Genomic DNA, 20,138 nt, shown 5'->3' on the forward strand with positions numbered 1-20,138 from the left:
TGCAAGGATGCTCTGGGCTAATGCAGGGATGCTCTCAGGTTGAGAGAGTAAAGGGGAATGTAGAGATGTTCTAGGGGGGTGCAAGAACGCTCTGGACTAATGCAGGGATGCTGGAAGGTATTCGGGGTTACTCTGGGGCATTCAGGGTTGCTCTGTGAGGATGCAGGGATGCTTGGAGGTATTTGTGGTTACTCTGGGGCATTCAGAATTGCTCTGGGACGATGCTTGGATGCTTGGAGGCATTCGGGTTGCTCTGGGGGATCCAGGGTTGCTCTGGGAGGATGCAGGGATGCTCGCAGGCATTCGGGTTTGCTCTGGGGGATTCGGGGTTGCTCTGGGAGGATGCGGGGATGCCCCCAGGGGCTCGGGGCTCCTCTGGGGTGACCCAGGGATGCTCAGGGCTGGAGCGCCGGTCCCAGCGGCCGCAGGGCAGAGCGGAGCTGAGGCCCCCGGAGGGGCGGGGAGGCGGGGCGGGCCGTGGAGGGGCGGCAGCCCCGCGGCTGCGGCGTGGAGCGGCGCGGGCGATGGAGAGCGGCGGGGCGCTGAACGGCTCCGCCGCCGCCGGGCGCTTCGCCGCCGCCGGCACCGCGGCGCTGGGCGCGCTCATGGCCCTGCTGATCGCCGTCACGGTGGCGGGCAACGCGCTGGTTATGCTGGCCTTCGTGGCGGACTCCAGCCTGCGCACCCAGAACAACTTCTTCCTCCTCAACCTGGCCATCTCGGATTTCCTAGTAGGTAAAGTGCCGCCCCCCGCGGAGCTCCGCGCCCGCCGAGCCCCGGCCCGGCAGCAACTTGGCGGCGGGGCGGGCAGCGGGGAGCGGGCAGGACCGCCCGGGGCTGCCCCCTGCACCGACACCCGCGGGGTCCCCTCCGGCAGCCCCGCTCCTGCGCCCCGATACCCTCCCGCAGCCCCGGGGCCCCTCCCGACACCCCCGGCTGGGTGAGGGGCTCTGGAAGGAGCCGGCCCGGCATCCCGGGGGGCAGCCGGAGTGCAGACCCCCCATCCCAGGGCCAACGGACCCCTCTGGTTACAGGTGCCTTCTGCATTCCCCTGTACGTGCCCTATGTGCTGACGGGGAGATGGATCTTCGGGAGAAGTCTCTGCAAACTCTGGCTGGTAGTTGATTACCTGCTCTGCACCTCTTCGGTCTTCAACATCGTGCTGATTAGCTATGACAGATTCCTCTCGGTGACAAGAGCGGTGAGTCGTGTCATGGCAGCTGAGAGGAGAATAACTCTCCTGCTTTATTCTCCCGATTCTCTGCAATAATTAATAGCCCTGTGAATCGTCCAAAAATTTCAGGTTGTGATGGAAAGCAATAATTACCCACAAATATATAATTCAGCTGTGGTTTCAGGTTAGTACTTCTGGCATAATTAAATCATTTAAGGTTCAGACCCCGTTGTGCAGGTGTTCCCTTCCCAGATGACAGGATAGCGAAGTACAAGTGAGTCAGCGAGGTGAGCAGACCTGTTACTGACTTGCAGGGGCTTATTATCTCCAGGACAAACAGGCAGATTGCAGTGGGACTCCCAGCTTCTCCCTGGCTACCGAGGCCGCAGATTGCAGTACCAGCTCTGGCACCACTGCCCTGAGCTCTCTGGGTGCAGGGTGAGATGAAAACACCCCGGCTTCCAGAGAAGGTAACGAGCGATCCGCAGGCAGATTAGATTCATTGCTGTTTTCTTCTTCCCTGACTCCAAATACAACACAGGTTAGTTACGAGGCTCAGAGAGAGCCAGGGCGAGGCATCTGCAAAACCCAGGAGTTTGAGGCATCATCCTTCTGCCCAGGAGGTTTGGGGGGAGCCGGGGACAACTCCAGTGAGTGGTGGAGTGCGGCCGACTGCCAGGCTCCAACCAAGTCAGTACATTTCCACTAAGCAAAAGCCACGTCTCATTTTGGATCTGTGAGATGAGGGTTCTAAGTCTTCCCTGCAGGAGTGTGATTTATCTAGCAATTGCTCCCGTTGCCTATGGCATGTGAATTTGTTACAGTGCTGAGATATTGCCTAGCAACTTTGCCAGGAACACTAACAGTTCATCTGTGAAGAACCTCAACCAGTTGGGTTGTGTGGCCATACTTAAGAAAAGATTTCCCCATTGCAGGTTGCCTACAGAGCCCAGCAAGGCAACACCAAGCAAGCAGTGCTGAAGATGGTGATGGTTTGGGTATTGGCGTTCCTGCTTTACGGACCTGCCATTATCAGCTGGGAGTATATATCAGGCCGGAGTATCATACCCACTGGGGAATGCTACGCTGAGTTTTTCTACAACTGGTATTTTCTCATGACAGCCTCTACGCTGGAGTTTTTCACCCCTTTCATCAGTGTGCTGTTTTTCAATCTGAGCATTTACCTGAACATACAGAAGCGTACCAAACTACGCCTGGATGTTTTCCATGAAGTGCACAACCAGTCCTTCACAGAAGAGATGGAAATGAGCCCAGAAGCGAAGCTTTCTTTGAAATGCTGTAAGTGGGAGCAGAAGGAGCCAGTGGAAACCCTCGACCTCTCTAAGAGCAAAGCTCGAGCAGCAGCCTCCACTGCCAGCCTCAGTGCCAACAACCTGCTGTCAACAAGCTCTGAGAGCTCCACGAAACCCAAGTGTTCCAACAAAAAGAGCTGTAAAAATTCTGCATGCACTCTGTCCTTGGAGAAGCGGATGAAGGTGGTGTCCCAGAGCATGACCCAACGCTTCAGGCTCTCTAGAGACAAGAAAGTGGCCAAATCCCTGGCAATCATCGTGGGCATTTTTGGGATTTGCTGGGCACCGTACACCCTCCTGATGATCATCCGTGCTGGCTGCCATGGTCACTGCATCTCTGACTACTGGTACGAGACTTCCTTCTGGCTGCTGTGGATCAACTCGGCTGTTAACCCCGTCCTCTACCCTCTCTGCCACTACAGCTTCAGAAGGGCTTTTGTCAAACTCCTCTGTCCCAAGAAGCTAAAGATTCAGCCTCACGATCCGCTTCAGAACTACTGAAAGTGTGAGGATGAGAAGAACCTTCTTTAACACACTTGTGTTATGGAAAATCACCGTAGTGGTTGCATCCTTGGAAGAATGTGGGAGCGCTGGTCTGGGACATGTGAGGAAGGCAGCAGTGAGACCATTGTTTCTTTATTCTAGTCCATCAACAACAAAATCACTTGGAATAGAAGGGTAAGGGTTTTTTTGACATGAACCACAGTCAGTGAAATCTGTGTCCGCCACTTGCAGGTGCCACGAAAGAGCTCTGCTGCCACCTAGTCAGCCGGAGCAGCACCAGCATTTTGTTAAAATAAGGAAAAATAAAACCTGAAAAATAAAAGCTAACAACAACAAAAAGATCTAACCTAAAACCACTGGACTAAGCTGCTTGCAAACCTGATTTTTCCCACGAATGAGAGGGTTTTTTTTCCTTATGCTTAAGATATTATACACACGTAATGATACAGAAAGAAAAGAACGAAACAGAAGGAAAACACCTCATTTTTCATTACTGCTACAGTAGCTACAGCCATAGTCTAGATGCATGTGGTGCAATAGATGTCCCTTCCATTCCCTTATGAAGGGACAAATCTCTGTCCTAAGGAGTTTATAGCAGACTCAGAGGTGTCAAGCATCCCGAAGGACTCTGTCGGCATTCCCTGATCCCTGTGTCAAAACTGATCCGGTTTCCTTTGCCTCCACACGGCACAGGGAGCGTTTCCCTTGCCCGGAGCTGTGCAAACCCAAGCTCTGGCCCTGCGGGACGTGGAGCCCCCGCAGACCCGACGGCGAGGGCTGTGGTGCCGAGGTGAAGGTGCCGGCAGGGAATCGGCTTCTCCGCAGCCCCCTCCTGACGACCCAAAGACATTTAAAAATCAATTCTGCAGGATCTAACAAAATACTCTTTTGGCGACTCGCTAGAGAATGACAAGCACTGGGAGAAGTGAAACTTGTGTTCTTTTTTAAAAGTTTGTTTCAGACCTCTTAATTCTAGCAAATTCCACAACTCTCACACGCTTCCTTTGAAAATACATCATTTGAATGGAGACCCGGGTTGAGCTGATCCAGGCAACATAAGCATCGATCTCTTCATTTATTTATTTATTTATTAGCAGTCATATATTCCACAGACAGGGCATCAGATCCAAAAGTCTGGGGCTCTAGCCTCAGTCTTAATGTAAAACCTTGGGCATTTCATCTCTGCTTTCCATGTCATGCTTCATCAGACTTGCCTGTTTCTTCTGTAATCTCTCTGGGAATAAATATATTAAGACCATAAAACAAAAGACTTCAGCTCCGCACCTCTGCTGGCACTGCTCAGCTATATAGGAACACAAATACGTAATTTGTTGCCATGGTAAATGCTCATATTTAACAGTATTGTACAGAGGAGCTCAAGATAATAAGTCTGAAAACTACATGTACAAATAGAAACCCAAATGCTGTAAAGTATACCCAAAAGCTGATGATGTTGTGATTGCCAATTACACTTCGCTGTTGTAAGCAGACTGCTTTTCGGCCGCTGCTAGGAATAAAAGAAATTACCATCCCACTTTATTCCCATACCATTTGTTGAGTAGATCAGTATTGTCATTTGAAGTCAGGTTTTACATGACGTCTTGTTTCGTCTGTAGGACATTTAAGTGTTGTGACATGTTCGGTCAGACCATTATATATGGGTTAAAATATATCCTTTAAAGGACTTGTTCTGAGAATTGTCAGTATATGCTGTTGAGCCTGCTTGTACCTTTCCTTGTGTCTGCTACCTTCCGAAAAGCCCCATAAAGTATTTTTATACAAAGCTCATAAAACATTATACGGTAAACGGGATGTGGCTGGAAATGGTAAAATCCAACTGAAAGCAAAACATCTCCGGGTTTGTCTGAGAAGACAGTGAAGCCTGTAGAGCCTGTAAGAGCCCGGCGTACCTGCGGGAAGCGAACGTGCCAGCTGTGCGAGCACCGCGCAGCCCTGGAGTCCCACTAAGGACATCAGTATTTCCTGTGGAATTTAAAGTCCTACCAGTACTTTTCTCTAAGCATCAGAATAAGCGTTTGGTCTTAAAGTCCTTTCCTTAAGAGTGAGGAAACGCACACACTTCACTGTGGGCCTTTTGCACAAGGTTTTTATAGTCGCTGACCTCCATAGGGGCGGTATTACCTACACTTGGCTGAAAGTCATTTTATTCATTTATTCATTGGTGGATTTTGCAGGGAAGATGCTTATATTCCATCTTGAAATAAGAGCTCTTGCCTTGCCAAATAAAAAAAGAAAAATAACTACTTATGCCTGGCCGTGAGGTCGCACCTGAGCCTGGTTTTCACACTGAAAACCTTATGAGCTGGTTTGAAGTTTCAGAGCAGCTGATGACTAAATCAAATACGCTTAAAAGAGTGTCTGAGTTCTGCTGATTTTTAGTGTCCAGAATATAAATATCTATATGCATTTGGAAGAGGCAGGGACTAGGGAGCTTCTAGGCATAATGAAACATGAGCTGTGAAAATGCATTACCACTAGACAACATACAGCTTCTTGTCAACTACCCTACAAAACACCAATATATATTTTTTGCTGCCATATCTGCTAAAAAAAAAAATGCCCCGTTCCTATTGTCTGGACATAAACTGAGCCGACAGGACCTGTTTTCAAAAACCATGAAAGAAGACTCGCTGTAATTATGAATATGCATCAAATATTTGTGGAAGCACATAGAAGAAAACCATGTCAGCTGTTTCCGGAGAGAAGTATCCAATTCATGCATGGAGCGTTAGCAAACAATGTTCATGCAGCTGTAAATCCTACCCAGGAGCTTTTTAAAGAAACAGGCTAAGTGACTGTGTGGAGGTAATTCCAGTTCTCCCAATACAAACCCCACTCCATTAACTGGGGGATGGAAGTGTCACCATAAGGAGGTCTGGGGTGCTTCCACCAAGCAGCGTCCGCCTGTCAATAGACTATCAAAGAACATTTTTCAGCACAGCTACTTTTTTTTTTCAGTTCTGTAATGCTTCCTCCCTAATCAGCAATAATGAGCAATCTCTTTCCACAGACAGAGGAACTTTGCTCCCTCAATTACCGTTCCTTACTTGTTCCCTCCAACCTGCAGTTATATAAATTGCTCCATTGTTCCAGAGGCATCAGCGAAGCTTCATTAGCTCAAGTAGGAGGCTAGAGGAGAAAACACAAGAAGGAGCTTTTGTCGAAAGACACCTGTGTGGAATAATTAATGAGATTTGCTGAGAGGGATGGGCTTTGAAATTGGGAGTTGTGATTATATTTTGATTTGGAAGAATGCTAATGGTTTTCCTTCCATGTTTGTAAAAGAACATCTATTTTCATAGCAGAATGAGGATGGGAAGACCGTGGGTTGGTATCCTTGCTAGAAAGAAGTTTAACAATGTGATTTTTGAGGGAGGTTTGATTTTTCATAACCCTACCTCACATGCAATGACACCAGCACAACTTTGCAGTGTAGGCCTGGTATTGAAAGAGACATTCTCTGCTCCACAGAACTCATTCTGCAAATAAATGAGATACAATAAGGATTATTCTGACCTTTATTTCTGATGTGGGTATTGCAGAAAAGAATAAAACCACTTTGCTGGCCACCCTGGATGACGAGTGCCACAAAAGGAATGAGCTCTCCCAATTTCTACCACCACAGAGCTGACTGTTCATTCAAGACTTGGGAGCTCTCCTTGCAGGGAACTCACAGCACTTGTGTTCCCTTCACCTTGACTTGCATCTCCTCTTTCCCTCTGCACAACACCCTTTTCTGCCAATATAGTTGCATTTGCAGGGTAAAGGAATTCTGGGGTTTAGAAAAGCAAGTAGGAATTCTGCAGGGTGGAAGGTATCAGGTGTCACACCTACTACGATCATTTTATTGAGATATAAAACTACCACTGGCATTCATTTCAACAAACCCACTGCTGCCTGCGAGAGGGAGACTTATAAAAGGTAAGAAAACCCATGTCGTCCCTAAACCTCTTGTTGGGAGCTCAGGAATGCTGATGACTCATTAAATCAGCACCGTTTGTATTGCCAGAGTCCAGGATGCATGAGCATTACATATTACCAGGGTCTTACAAGCCTCACATTTTTACTCCGTAATTTGCAAGCTGCTTGCACAGTCTGGCTAAAAGGAAATTAATATTTAATCCAATTACCGGGCATTATAGGTAGAGCTATGCATGCTCATTTGTGGGGGAGACTTATTTTTCCATTTGTAAAATTCTACAATATAAAACATTTCTTTAAATGACTCAGATGCACCAAGCAGGACGTTTTGTTGTGTTGTAAAAAGCTTTTCTTATACATCAAATACCGGGCAATAATTCTTAGGATCCCCTGCTATAGCATAAAATTACTATATATTAGAGATGTCAAGGAAAGGGTATGAAAATAGGTAGCTGTGGTGCATATGTGTACAATTATCACAAGTATCCCTCCTGTCCATGTAAATACACAATTCATGACAAAATCAGAGTTTATATAGGCAGAGACTATGCCCACAATCAGGCATCTATCCTTTTAAGTACAAAAATGCATCTGCGATGCGACACTGGCTTTTGAACAATTTTTAACACAATATCCTAGGATTTAGCAGCACAATTAGCACTGAAGGAAAACTGACTGCAAAGCAGTTAATAATCTCACTCAAGATATCTCAGCATTCACAACAATAAGGTCTCTGCTAGAAGGGCAACAACAGTTCTGGCAGGTTTTTTAGCTGTTAAGTAACAGCTCACACACAGCTTTAGTCATTAGAAGCTGTTTATTGAACAACAAACAATAATGGGAGTTGCATATGTAATTCCTTGAACATGAGATTGCACATACACCCTGCAGTGTGCATGAATTGATGATGGATTGACAAAGCAAAGCAATTACCCTCCATTATGAGAATAATTCACACTCTAAGAAGCAAAAATTTAACAGGCCATTATAGATAAGCACTGTTTAATAACTCTGATACAGCTTGTATGCAAAATATACAGGGATAAAATAATATGTATAATACCTGCATGAAGCCTATGTCAACCACTCTGAGAAACAGGAATTAAGCTGTTATTCAAGAAATTCGTGAAAGCAACAAGTAAGAAGATCATTTGTTGCTGCCATTAGTACTTTAAATTGAAATGAAGGCCACAAACTACTTCCCAGAACGACACAGACAGCAGAATGCTGCCATACAGCTGGTTCTAGAGTGAGGGAAAGACTGAAATCAAGCATGAAGGGATGATGGTCGTTGCCAGTGTACAGCAACAAGGGAAAACAAACCCTCAGCAGGGGACCAAAATGCCCAATATATCCTTGATGAAGTTGTCAGGGAGAAGAACTCATGTGGACTGAAGTATGCAGAACAGTCCACCTAGTTCAGGAAGATAAGAGCTGAAATCCCCTAGGAATCCTCCCTCTGGAGTTTCACAGGCGCTTGACCTTGGCTACAAAGTGACCATCTCAAATACCATTCCTGAAAACATGGGGTTTATACTAATTTCCTGTGAAAAAAACAGAATATAACCTTCCTTCATTTACCTCTTGAGAGGCTGCCCAGCCAAAGTACTGAACAGAAGGCTAACGACTGGGAAACCAACTACTTAAGGTCATTATGGGCAACTCATCTTAATAACCATGTTTTCACCTCAGCAATTAACTCAGCGAGTACCGTCACTGTGCACCACTTGAGTGCCTTTCAATCACATTTTGTAAGTAGGAAAGATTTCTAATCAATATTAATCAGAACTGTGGCATGACAAGCTATCAAATCAGCAGGTAATACAAGAGAATTGCCTCCTCCACACCAAAGCAACACAAACCACATTTAGTTGCCCTAAATGCCACTCATACAGCAGTCTCTGAAGAAGTGTTTGTGTGCTGAGGGGTTTACCCAACTGCCTTAGAAAAGCAGATATATGAACTATCAAAGACAAGAACAACCGTAAGATATTTTCAGAGAAAATCTGAACAAGCTCCCTCTTTATTCAATTACATTTGTGACCTTTTGCAATTATTTTCACCATTAATATATAAGCACTCAGGCTTTATTAGCATGGAAGTGGTAACATAGCTATTTTTTAGCTTGAGTATTCACTAAATGCAAATTTCCAACTGTGCACTCATTCATCAAGCGCCCTGGTTAGTTAAATTATTGTTTTTGTTCCAGACTAAATACATTAGGACATTAACTTCTGTAGCACTAACTTAATTTAGTCTTAATGTACAATTCTAGAGCTGTTCTGTGCTCTTCAGTTTCGTAAGTCACTTCAATATATTTAACAAGCACTAAAAAAACCCCACACTATCTTTAGAACATTTAATTAGTGATAATTTACATTAATTAGTAGCACCAGTTAATAAACTGCATATGTTTCACCTGGCAATTTGCTATCCATCTATCTGTCTACAAATCAAGTTTTATTTACTGTTACAGTAATCCTAAATACCTTAAAAAGCCATCCCAAGCTTTCTGTGATTTAGTTTCTACCAGTCAAAGAAGGTTAATAAATCACTCTCAAACATAAGGTATTGTAATATATATATAAAAAGAAGATACGGTGTAAAACACCTGAAATGTTCATCCCTTAAAACCAATTTCCTAATGGCGATAAATTAGTTCACGAAGTTAGAAAATTTCAGTTGATATAGAAACAGAGATGAGTTAGCACACCGAAATAAAATGATTTCTTTACATTTATGGTTCCAGTGCCCATAAGGACCTTGCAGAGCTCACATGGGACTTGACCCATCGCACGGATGGACCGGCTTCAACAACACAACTTCTGGCACTGAAGTTAGTAAATGTTACCAGTTTCTGTTTTTCTAGACAGAGCTCACTGTCCCACTAATTGTTGATTTGAGCTACTGTTTAAAACTTCCATGACGTGTCTGGTGTGGGGGTGGGCAAAGGAAGAAAATCAACATTTGCTAAAAGAACGCAGTAAAAAAAAATTGAGTTAATAGAGTGACCTTTTACCAAGTTATTTTTTAAATGTGATAAATGTGTGTCCTGTCTGGACAAAACAAACTAGCTGCCCAAACCCATCTTCCTGATTTGTAAGAGAGGAAAACAACAGGAAATGAATAGCCACAAACCAGTATGATTTCATGAATAAGATAATCAAAATATGGATATTTCATCCGTAATATCACAGATGTCTTCTCGACAACCAGTGTTTTAGCAATTACATTGCCTTATACAAATATGTTTCTTCATAAGCATTTTCCACTTTGAGTGGAAGATGAATTTCCCTGGATTTAGACAATGAGTAGATAACTTCCATCAATGGTTGATTAGTGTGTGTACAAAGAATGTGCTGGGGGGGATTCACAAGGCTTTGGGAAACTGCTGTTCCAGTCTCAATGGTGATTAAGCACTGAAGAACCAAATGTCAAGATTCAAATATTTAAAACTATGACTAAGCTTTTCCATATGCTAAAGCTGATCCCAAACCATAGATGTTTTCTAAAATATTAGCTCTTACCTACACATTAATTGACTATCGATTTCTTCAGTTTCAAAGAAAACACGGCACCCACTGGGGATTTTAATAACAAAAGGTGATTTGTTCTGCAGCTGGTTTTTAGTCTTGCATTTCAACCAGTGTTAATAAGTCTGGATCTAAGTGCATTTCTAAAGCACGCATTTTAAAAGGTGATTTTGTCTATATAAAACATTTTCAGCATATCTGAAAAAGCAAAAGGCTCTTCATGCTTTGTGTCTTATTTTACCTAATAACCATGGCATAAAATAACAGCATCTGAGTACGCTGCAATGCTACATTCAAGCTGGAAAAAAACCCCAAAACAACAAAAAAACCCATAACCTGGGCCTGGGTCACCACTGCATTATGCCAGAGTGACTGCAATTAAAATTAATGGAATGCTACCAGAATAAAATGGATCATAACAAAGCTAACCAGCCATACCCATTACCTCTTACTGAAACTGTACATGCAGACATGAGTTAGTTATTAAAGCAGAACTACAGGGTTTAGTAGTATGGCCAGTCTTTGGTCTTCACTCGTCATACGTATATAATACACAAGTCCTTCCATCCTGGTGACACAAGAGTATAGCAATAAGCAAATAATACAGCCTAATCAAGGAGTGCAAAGCGATATTTCATATAAACAGTGGCAGAGGAAAAAAAAAGCCAACCCTGCGGATAAGAAATCAGCCGCTGTTAAGGCCACCTTGGACAATTCTATTTCAATCTGGAAAGAGGAGATGAAAAATTACTCTCAGTGGGAAAACGAAGGACAAACACAGTCTCAATATTAAAACAAGGTTGATAAAAATCTCTTTGCCTTTGTCCTACCAGCTATGTTTCATGTCTCAGAAAAATAGGCACATACCACACAATAAATTGCAGAACTGCATAGAGAAAAATGGAGAGGGCAGCCTGAAGGTAGCTTTGTTCTATTAGCAGGAGTTGCAAAATCACCCCTTATCATTATTAGCACACATATATAAGCTCCCCTCCAAATATTAATAACTTCAGTCTTTCCAGACCTCCATAGTGCAGGCACAATTAATCCCTATTTAACAAGATGGGGAGAATTGTTAATGGGGAACAGCTCTGGAAACTGCAGTGTAAAAGATAAGCAGAAGAAAATAAAGCTGTTCTTTGAAGGCCAGGCACACATCAATACTGCGATGAAGCTCAGCAATATCAGGACAAAGTTTTCATTTATATCAAAGCCATTTTCACAATGGTGATGAGCTTCATCGTTAACTGAAGTGGTTCAAAACCAAACTATAACTTCTGCAGGAATGCAGAGCTGTAGACCTGCTGAAGGCACACTGAGCTCCAAACTTAACTATTTTCCCTATACACACTGCACAATGTGCTACTGCTTCCAAAAAGCCTGATCTCTCACAACTTTTATGCAAGACAACAATCTCCAGATAATGGTGTCTCCTAAAGTAATCTTGCTGCTAGTAAAGATCAATTTTTACACAACAATGATATTTGTAGACAGATTAAGCCAAAGTATATATTGTCCCTTAATTTCCATTGCAGAGTTAAAGTTCAAACAACACATTAGCATCCCAACAGCTTGTCCACTCTCTCATTATGTTCCACCTGCCACTCAATTAATATCTCATTAAGTTGCACACCTACAGCACACCTGACCTCTGCTCCCAACATTAACCTTGCATTAGGAGTGCTGGCCAAGGAGCCCAGCTTGCAACATCCTGGGGCAGATGGGACCACAGGAGTTCAGCTGGTGTTCTGGATCCTGTAGCTTGGACAAACACGCAAACTATGTAAGGTCCCGTTCTACTAGCAGTAGTGTCTCTGCTTCATAGCCATTCCTGTAATTCTGTAATTGGAATAAACATTTAAAATCAACAGGTTACAAGTTTTTAAACACATTCAAGTCTGAGTCTCTATTAACCTACCGCAAATTTACACAAAAGTTAGGTCCCCCCAGCACTGGGGTGACCGGACTCGCTCTCCTCCCAGCACGGTGCCGCAGCAGAGTGGAACTGCTCGATGTGAGTTCAGCGAGGGGCTCATTTTTCTTGCTGTCTGTTCGATTCAGTGCAAACACATTCTGATTCACCTCAAAAAGTATTAAGTAATTAAAAAAAAAGTGCTTAACAAAACTGTATAAGCAGATTGCAAAATATACCATGCTTAAAGACGCTGATTCAATGTTGTATTTGATGTACTGCAATGAGTCCTTGACATCCATATGTTTAAGAAGTGTGGTCCTTTTTAATGCTTGTTTTTTATTAACATTCTCTTCTTCTGTTCAGTTGATACCACCTACACTTCACAAGAATCTACAAAGGGGGAGAGGATTGCAAATAAATATAAACAAACACAATTAGCACTGAAATACACTTGTAATCATGTACTAAAAAGATGAGTACTAGAAATGTAAAGTGCCAAACAAAATTATGGCTCAAGCTTCTCTAGGAAACATAAAACATAAAACAGCCTGGGCTTCAATTCCCACTAAAATAAGGCTCATTGTCAGAATGAGAAATAAAATCCCTCATCTCTTTCCTCTTGTCAACTTGAAAAGCAAGGACAACATCAAAAGGTTCAGCAGAGGAAAGCAAAAGCTAGTTAAGGAAAGGCATGCAGAAGAAATCCCCCCAAACCCCTCCAAAATGTAAAGCAAAACAAGCCTGCCCACCCCAACCTCAGCAAAAAAAGTGGAAATAAATGTGATAGCACATCATTCTTCCCTGGCACAACTCATCATTCTCTCTCTTAACCTGATTACTTTTTCTTCTTTGTTCCAAGTTTCCTTTGTAAATACCTTATTTTCAGCAGAACCAGAGGTGGCTCTGCAGTTCTGTACCTGACAATTAGAGTGGAATGCAAGAGATCTTCACGCTAAAACTGAAGGAGCAGTACAGAGAAATGTGACTCAAGCCACCATGTCTGTGTCGCGCGGAGCAGCACACGGCCGCTTGTCCGGCATCACCGCAGGGACCTCCAGCATGAGGTTACCTCACTTGGTACAGATGTACACTGACTACAATAAGTTCAAGCTCCTACAAACAGTTGTTCCAACACTAAAAAGGAGCTATTTGGCACTTTTCATTGATAGACGAAGGAGCAGAAGCACCATGAAGCCTCTTTGAACCCCACAAGCATGTGGTTAGGGACTTGGTACTGTCATCTCAGAACAGGTGGCTGAAATGTTAAGAAAGAAACCAATTATATGATCAGTTGGAGATTCTGTTAAGCTACCCAGCGACCTGCTGTGTTTTCTGCACGTCAGTATACAAAATAATCTCCACTCTAAGAACAGAGGTTACACAAACACTAGGAAGTAAGCGTGAAAGCTCCTGTGAGGACAGAGTCTTTGAAAGCAGCCTCTGTCATTCTCAAAGACTGCCAAACGCACAATACAGAGAGCGCAGAGTATTTGCAGGTATCAAATGTTCTGCAAAGTACCGTCACCAGCTTTTGTGTTCAGGCAATCTTCTCCTGGTTTTATTAAATGCGGCTGAAAAACATGTAGCAACAGAAAGAAAAACAACAGTGAAGCCAAAAAATGCTGCACAAAGTGAAACAAAAGGACTGAACGGAATATTCATTTCTACATAATTCAGTTGGGTAAATCCCAGGGATGAAGCAAGTGTGAAACAAAACATGAGAGCCACTTTGGGATTTAATATTTGTTTTCGTTTTTCCCCAATCATATTTATACCAATATCACTGTTTATAATGCAGAGATTACTTTCCACATCTGACCACAGATAGAAATACTCAGAATGTGAATTTAGAACAAGTAATTACCTGGTTTGCCTATATTTTTGTTTAATAATCCAGGCATTTGAGTCAACATTGCACTTATTCAGAATAAAAACCTGTGATCTTAAGAAGGGGTATGCACCTTCTTTCTTATACAAGCATAGTTCTAATTCACAATTACCATCACAGAGCTGATCCCAACACTGATCCAACAGGAGGGTGTAAGCTGAGCTTTAATTTCGAGATTGAACAAGACTGCCTTGTCCAGTCACAGGCAGTCAGGGAAAAAAGTCCATCATTCGTGGGCTCCAGGAAAGCCAGACTTTTAAGGATGCACCATTCAGAAGCACTAGGGATGAAAAACGCAAAGTTATACAGGACGACAGAATTGGAATGGTATAAAAACAGATAAACATGGGACCACCTCGTTTTTATTTTAGAGTTTTTGACTAGTGAAAAATTGAGAAGTCACTTCACTCTGATGCAGAAAGCAAGCCAGCATCTCCTGCGGATCCTGAATTTCAGTCGTTTCTACTAGATAGCATTCACTTCGTTCCATAATTAGTTATCTAATACCAAACAAGACCCAGGTTTCCAGTTCAACACTCATCATGATTACAATTTTCAAATTTTGCTGTGAAACACCTGAGACATCTCAAAGGTGAGCAAACAAAAGAATCTTTCCAATGCAGCAGTCCAGAACAAGTCCAAATGCTGTGACCCCTGCATTTAAAAAACAAACAAAAAACCCCCCATAAATAAACCAAAAACCACACAGATGTAATCTAATCAAATTATGATTTTTTTTCCTCCTTTCAGTATAGTTCACAGTAGGTCTGGCTCCTACCACTTGACTGGGCTTTGCCCTTGTGATTGTTCTGTCTTCACATAAGTGTTGTACAGTTCTCTCAAATGCAAGAACAGTTCCTCCAGGTTGTCCCCTGTCAGCGCAGACAGTGCAATGACCCGCTCATCTATCTGTTCCCTAAGGAGCGGCAGATTGAGCCTGGACTCAGTGAGGTCGATCTTATTCCCGATGACAACAGAAGGCCTCTCAGACAATCCTTTTTTATATTGTTCTAGTTCATATTTTAAGTCCTGCAGCTGAATCCAAGGCTGAGACACAGAGAGATCCACCACATACAAGAGGAAGCGGCAGCGTTCAATATGCCTGAGGAAGGCCATCCCGAGGCCCCTGTTTTGATGAGCACCTTTTATTAGGCCAGGAATGTCAGCAACTGCAATGGGAGAAATTTGACAGTGAATCCAACTGATCAAAAAAAACCCCAAAAACCCCACAATGCAACAAAACCAAACCAGTCTTTTACTGGCCAGTGAAAGTACTGTTACGATTACATCTCAATGCATCAATATTAAAGCATACCTCACATTAAGTTTGGCTGCTATTATCTTTTAAAACCCCTAAATTTGGAGTTTTCCAGTGAAGACAGAACAAAGATTGCTAGTTTGATATCAAGGGCACATAAAAGTGAACATAAAATGGGCTTTCTGTGTTGTTTTGTTTGAAGTTATTTAAAACTCGCAAGAATTCTACAGAACTGCCAAACTTATTTCTGAAGTATTTCAAAGAATAAACCAGGTGACACAACTTGCCATCAAGGTACACAAAACATCCTACAGTTCTTACCTGCTACTTGTTCGTAGTCTTGATAGCAGACAACACCGACGTGGGGATTGAGGGTTGTGAATGGGTAGGCAGCCACAGCTGGCCTTGCATTGGAGATTGCTCTCAAAAGTGATGATTTGCCAGCATTGGGAAAGCCCACCTGGAATACACACACTTATTAAAGCCATAATTCCAGGTTAAACCCGATTAAAATTAAAAAAAAAAGAGTAAGCTTTTACAGATGTGGCAAAGTTCTTCCAGCACGAATATAACAACATTAATTTTGTGTACTTAGGTTTGAAAAACATCCTGCTTTCCCTTTTTTGTTTCTCCTAAACACTGTTTTACTTATATGTGTATTTTATCATAAACATTAAACAGACCAAATATAGAAGGGTCCCCTAAAATTTCTTAGTGCCACCCTAAGTACTTCCCTTGTTTAGAACCAAAAATGTACATACCATAAGAACACTTTTACCCTGAAATAATATGACACTTAGTCCTACACTTTCCATTTTATCTGTGTTTTTTAACTGTGTTATTTATTATTTTCCAAAAGAATTCACAATTAACTTTGTCCCTGATTCAGTAACATACATTGGCCTAGAAGTAACCAGAATGCCTGCAAGCTTGGGTTTTTACAGCTCTCTCATAATCTTGATATCAAAGAATTAAATTGAAGCTTGGCCTTCTGGGGCAAGGCAAGATTTTAAACAAACCCATTCTAGAAATGAAGATACTCTGGGATATCCTAAATTGACTTAGTGTTCATGTCTAAATAGTATTTTAATTTCAGAGGATGCTAAATCTGGAACTAACGAAGTCAAATGTTAGCACCTGTAAAAAGAGAAATAGAGGGATGAAATAGAAGATGATTTGAACTTTATACATTTTTATTTTCTTAAAACCAAGAAAACAGAAACTAATTTAGAATAACCCTCCATACTGTACTGGTCACCTGCAGAATCAGCAGACCAAGCCTGCTGTACATCATCAGCAAATCTGTTAATCACCCATGAATCTTCCACATTGCTTTTCTATATATAGTGTTGATTCTAGTGAAAGTAGGATGACGTCAAATAGCAAGAGAGTGACAGCTCTGCATATCATTTTGGACATCCTTCTACCAACTACCAACAGGAAAGCATCAAGTTGCATCTCTAAACAAGCAAACCAAAAGGCTAACAAAAATGTTATCAAACATTATTTCTTCAGTCAGTCAAGTGTCACCCTACAGCGATAAGGGAGTTGAAGAACCACTGGACACTCACCAGTCCTGCATGAGCTGTTGTCTTCAGTTCCAAATGGAGGACCCTTTCCTGCCCTGGTTCTCCCGGAGTGAATAATGTTGGAGCTCGGTTTTCATTGGAAAGAAAAAAGCGATTACCCTTCCCTCCAGCTCCTCCGTAAGCTGCAACATACTCTTCACCATGTCTAGTGAGGTCAGCAACAACTTCCCCATCTTCCTTAACCAACGTACCTACGGGGACCTAAGAGTGAAGAGAGATCCAAGCATTACGCTGACACTTAAAAGCCTGCAGCGGAGCTGAGTTCAGCAGATACTTGACCAGCTGATTTCAGACTGGTTGAAAATTATTCCTTCACATTCTCAAGCTGGGGCATCCAAGAACAGAAGTGTACTTCCTGAGGCTCGCTTTCTGGACCCAAACAGCACTGTCAGACATCTACACTTCATTAAAATGTTAACAGTACTATAAGCCTCTTTCTCTCATTTTATGCGAAGAAGCCTAAGCACAGTAGTGACCTAAGAAACACATTGTATGTGTGCACCAAAGCGGGCATGTTAAAGAAAAAAAGTACAGAAGAAAAAAGTCTGCTTCTGCTCCCATTTAAGAAGTTCTGTGCTGTGATTACTCTAGGCATATGATGCCTAGAAGTAAAGCAAATCAGAACCGTATTTGTTTGGGTCAAGTGTACCTTCCAAAGAACTTTAACTTTTATAAACAATTTCAACCGGCTTGATCTGTCAATGTGCCAACCAGCCCTGTCTCAGCAGAGACAGAACATAAGGCTCCATGAAAATAACAAACATGAGATTCTCTCACAAAAAGGTCATCCAGCTCTCAGATCAGCAGTGTTAACAGAAAGCTAAAACAGTAGCACACAACCTTAATTTACTTACTTTAACATACACGTATGCACCATTAGCTCCATAACAGTTTTTGCGTCCTCCTCTCTCTCCATTAAAACCTTGATAGAAGGGGAGGACTGAAGAAAGTGATTTAACTTGCTGATCAGCTGTAAAAATAAATATGCATGTTTTAAACACATTGTTTTAGCAGAACAGGCATAGAAGAGAAACTTCTTGACTGTTCTTTCTCTTTTTGAATACTGCATGAATGCATATCCTATTTACTGTCTCAATAATAACATCAGGAAATATTAATATTAATGTAAGTTATGATAAAGTTTAACTGCCTTTACATATCTTTTTAGGTTTATTAACCATGCACTTTATTAAGTGGACATTCCAAAATCAACCTTTACTCATTTTTTTAAATTAGCAGATTTTGCAGCAGGGTGATGGCAGAAGCAGTTTTATCCATCTTAAGAGTAAAAGTTGATCAGATCCCAGCCTTATCGTAAGTGGCACCAGCCACTAAAATGTTTGCAAAATATCTTGATTTTCAAAAAAACGCTTTCTAACACTGCCAGTGTCATTTATGTCCCTGTTACTGCAGCTCAGGACAAAGCTTCAAAAGCAAAGACATCTTACACAGAAATAACCATTTTAACATTTTTGACATTTAAGTGATAGGGAAACGTGAAACAAAAGAGAACTAGTGAGTGTTACCTTTCAATATGACATGACCCCCATCACCCCCATTTCCACCATCAGGACCTCCAAATACTTTTCGGGGTTCACTGTGAAAGGAGTGACCTCCCGCTCCTCCTTGGCCTCCAACCACACGCACTTTGCGGTGATCCACGAAGTAGCGTGTCTGTAACAAGGATGGGTTTGTATCCTTTAAGTACAGTTTATCAGTCTTCTTCCAACACGTGGATTGTTCATATATCCAGATGAAAAGAGAGCACACAACCTTGATTATGGTAACATTCAAATTCTGTCAACTACTAAGGGACTTTATAATGAGAATGAGCAATAAGGGTCACTTCAATTAAACAGCCCAAACAGCATGTGAGGGAGGAAAAGTTGTATTAGTATTGATACCAAGATAAGCAACTGAAAAAACCCCTTAACTCCTGAAAATTTAAGTCATGCTATGAGCAGTGGTCTCTTGAAAAGCTTCTTTTAGAGAAGTATTTGGCACCACCACATGGCGAGATATGAAACGATTGCTTTAAGTTGGAAATGATTTATTGATCACTGGAAAATAAGATTTTCCATAGGCACATAATTAGAAAAAAAAAAAAAAAAAAAAGAAGTTCTAAGACCCTGCAGTTTCTTTGACATAAAATGCTGTCTGTCTGGCATCTGATCACTATGTAACACTATGAGAGAAGGAGAAATGAAACAATATTTTAGCCTTAAAGTTACATAAGACTTTCTGCTTTATGGACCTATGCTCGCTGTCAACTCAAGGGGTGCTGGGGCTGAAGTCACACTTACTGCTACACAACCCCTCTGAACACCCACAGTGTCACATGGCAGAGTTATTTCCTCACTATTCAGTAAGTTTATCAGATTTTAGAAAGGTATTTCCTCGCATGATTTTCATCTATTCGATCATCGTGAGTAGAGAACGGCAAGGAGCCGACAAGCTCTGTTTGCTGAGAGGTATCTGAGAGGCAACTGCATTACAAACCGACAGCTGATTCACTCCAGGACTTACCAGTTTCCTTTCCGAAATCACTCTTTTTTGCCTCAGCCGTCTGTTCTTCGAGCACCTCACGCAGGTTGTGGAGAAAGGCGCCTGCCGGCCCCCCGCCGGCAGCGGCACCGGGTTGAGGAGGAGGGCTGACCTCCAATGGAACCGCCCGGCCCCGCACCGCGGCACTAAGGCGCTGACAGCCGCCGGGACCGCCCGGCCGCCCGGCCCGGCCCAGCACAGAGCGAACATGGCGCCCGCCCGGCCCGGCCCAGCCCCGCCCGCCCGGTCCCGCCCAACGGCCGCCCGCACGCCAGCCCCGCCCCCAGCCCCGCCCCCTGCGGCGAAAGCGCGGGAAGGTGCGCTCGGAGGCCCCCGGCGGTTTCTGCCCGTCTCCGCTCAGCCCGCGGGTCCCGCTCGTACGCCAGCAGCCGCCCAGAGAGTCTGGGCACCGGGGTGCGCACAAAGGCACTTGTTGTGTCCCAGCCTAGAACCTCCCGGACGCAGCTCGCTCCCGTAA

The 20,138-nt window shown here is 43.0% G+C and overlaps 2 protein-coding genes across 2 annotated transcripts; one reads left to right on the plus strand and one right to left on the minus strand.

The window, feature by feature from the left end:
• Positions 1-509: 509 nt before the first annotated feature.
• Positions 510-5,281, plus strand: HRH3 (histamine receptor H3). Its single transcript, XM_065849845.2, has 3 exons — positions 510-735; positions 1,035-1,201; positions 2,110-5,281. The coding sequence occupies exons 1-3, from the start codon at positions 525-527 to the stop codon at positions 2,986-2,988; spliced, it is 1,257 nt and encodes a 418-aa protein (XP_065705917.1). The 5' UTR covers positions 510-524; the 3' UTR covers positions 2,989-5,281.
• Positions 5,282-13,910: 8,629 nt separating this feature from the next.
• Positions 13,911-19,881, minus strand: MTG2 (mitochondrial ribosome associated GTPase 2). The gene is made up of 6 exons (XM_065850090.2): positions 19,643-19,881; positions 18,643-18,790; positions 17,971-18,086; positions 17,099-17,317; positions 15,849-15,987; positions 13,911-15,438 (listed from the first exon to the last, which is right to left on the minus strand). Exons 1-6 carry the CDS (start codon positions 19,868-19,870, stop codon positions 15,044-15,046), a joined length of 1,245 nt encoding a protein of 414 aa, XP_065706162.1. The 5' UTR covers positions 19,871-19,881; the 3' UTR covers positions 13,911-15,043.
• Between the last annotated feature and the right edge of the window lie 257 nt (positions 19,882-20,138).

Source organism: Patagioenas fasciata, chromosome 16, assembly GCF_037038585.1.
Source record: "Patagioenas fasciata isolate bPatFas1 chromosome 16, bPatFas1.hap1, whole genome shotgun sequence".
Lineage (NCBI taxonomy): Eukaryota > Metazoa > Chordata > Aves > Columbiformes > Columbidae > Patagioenas > Patagioenas fasciata.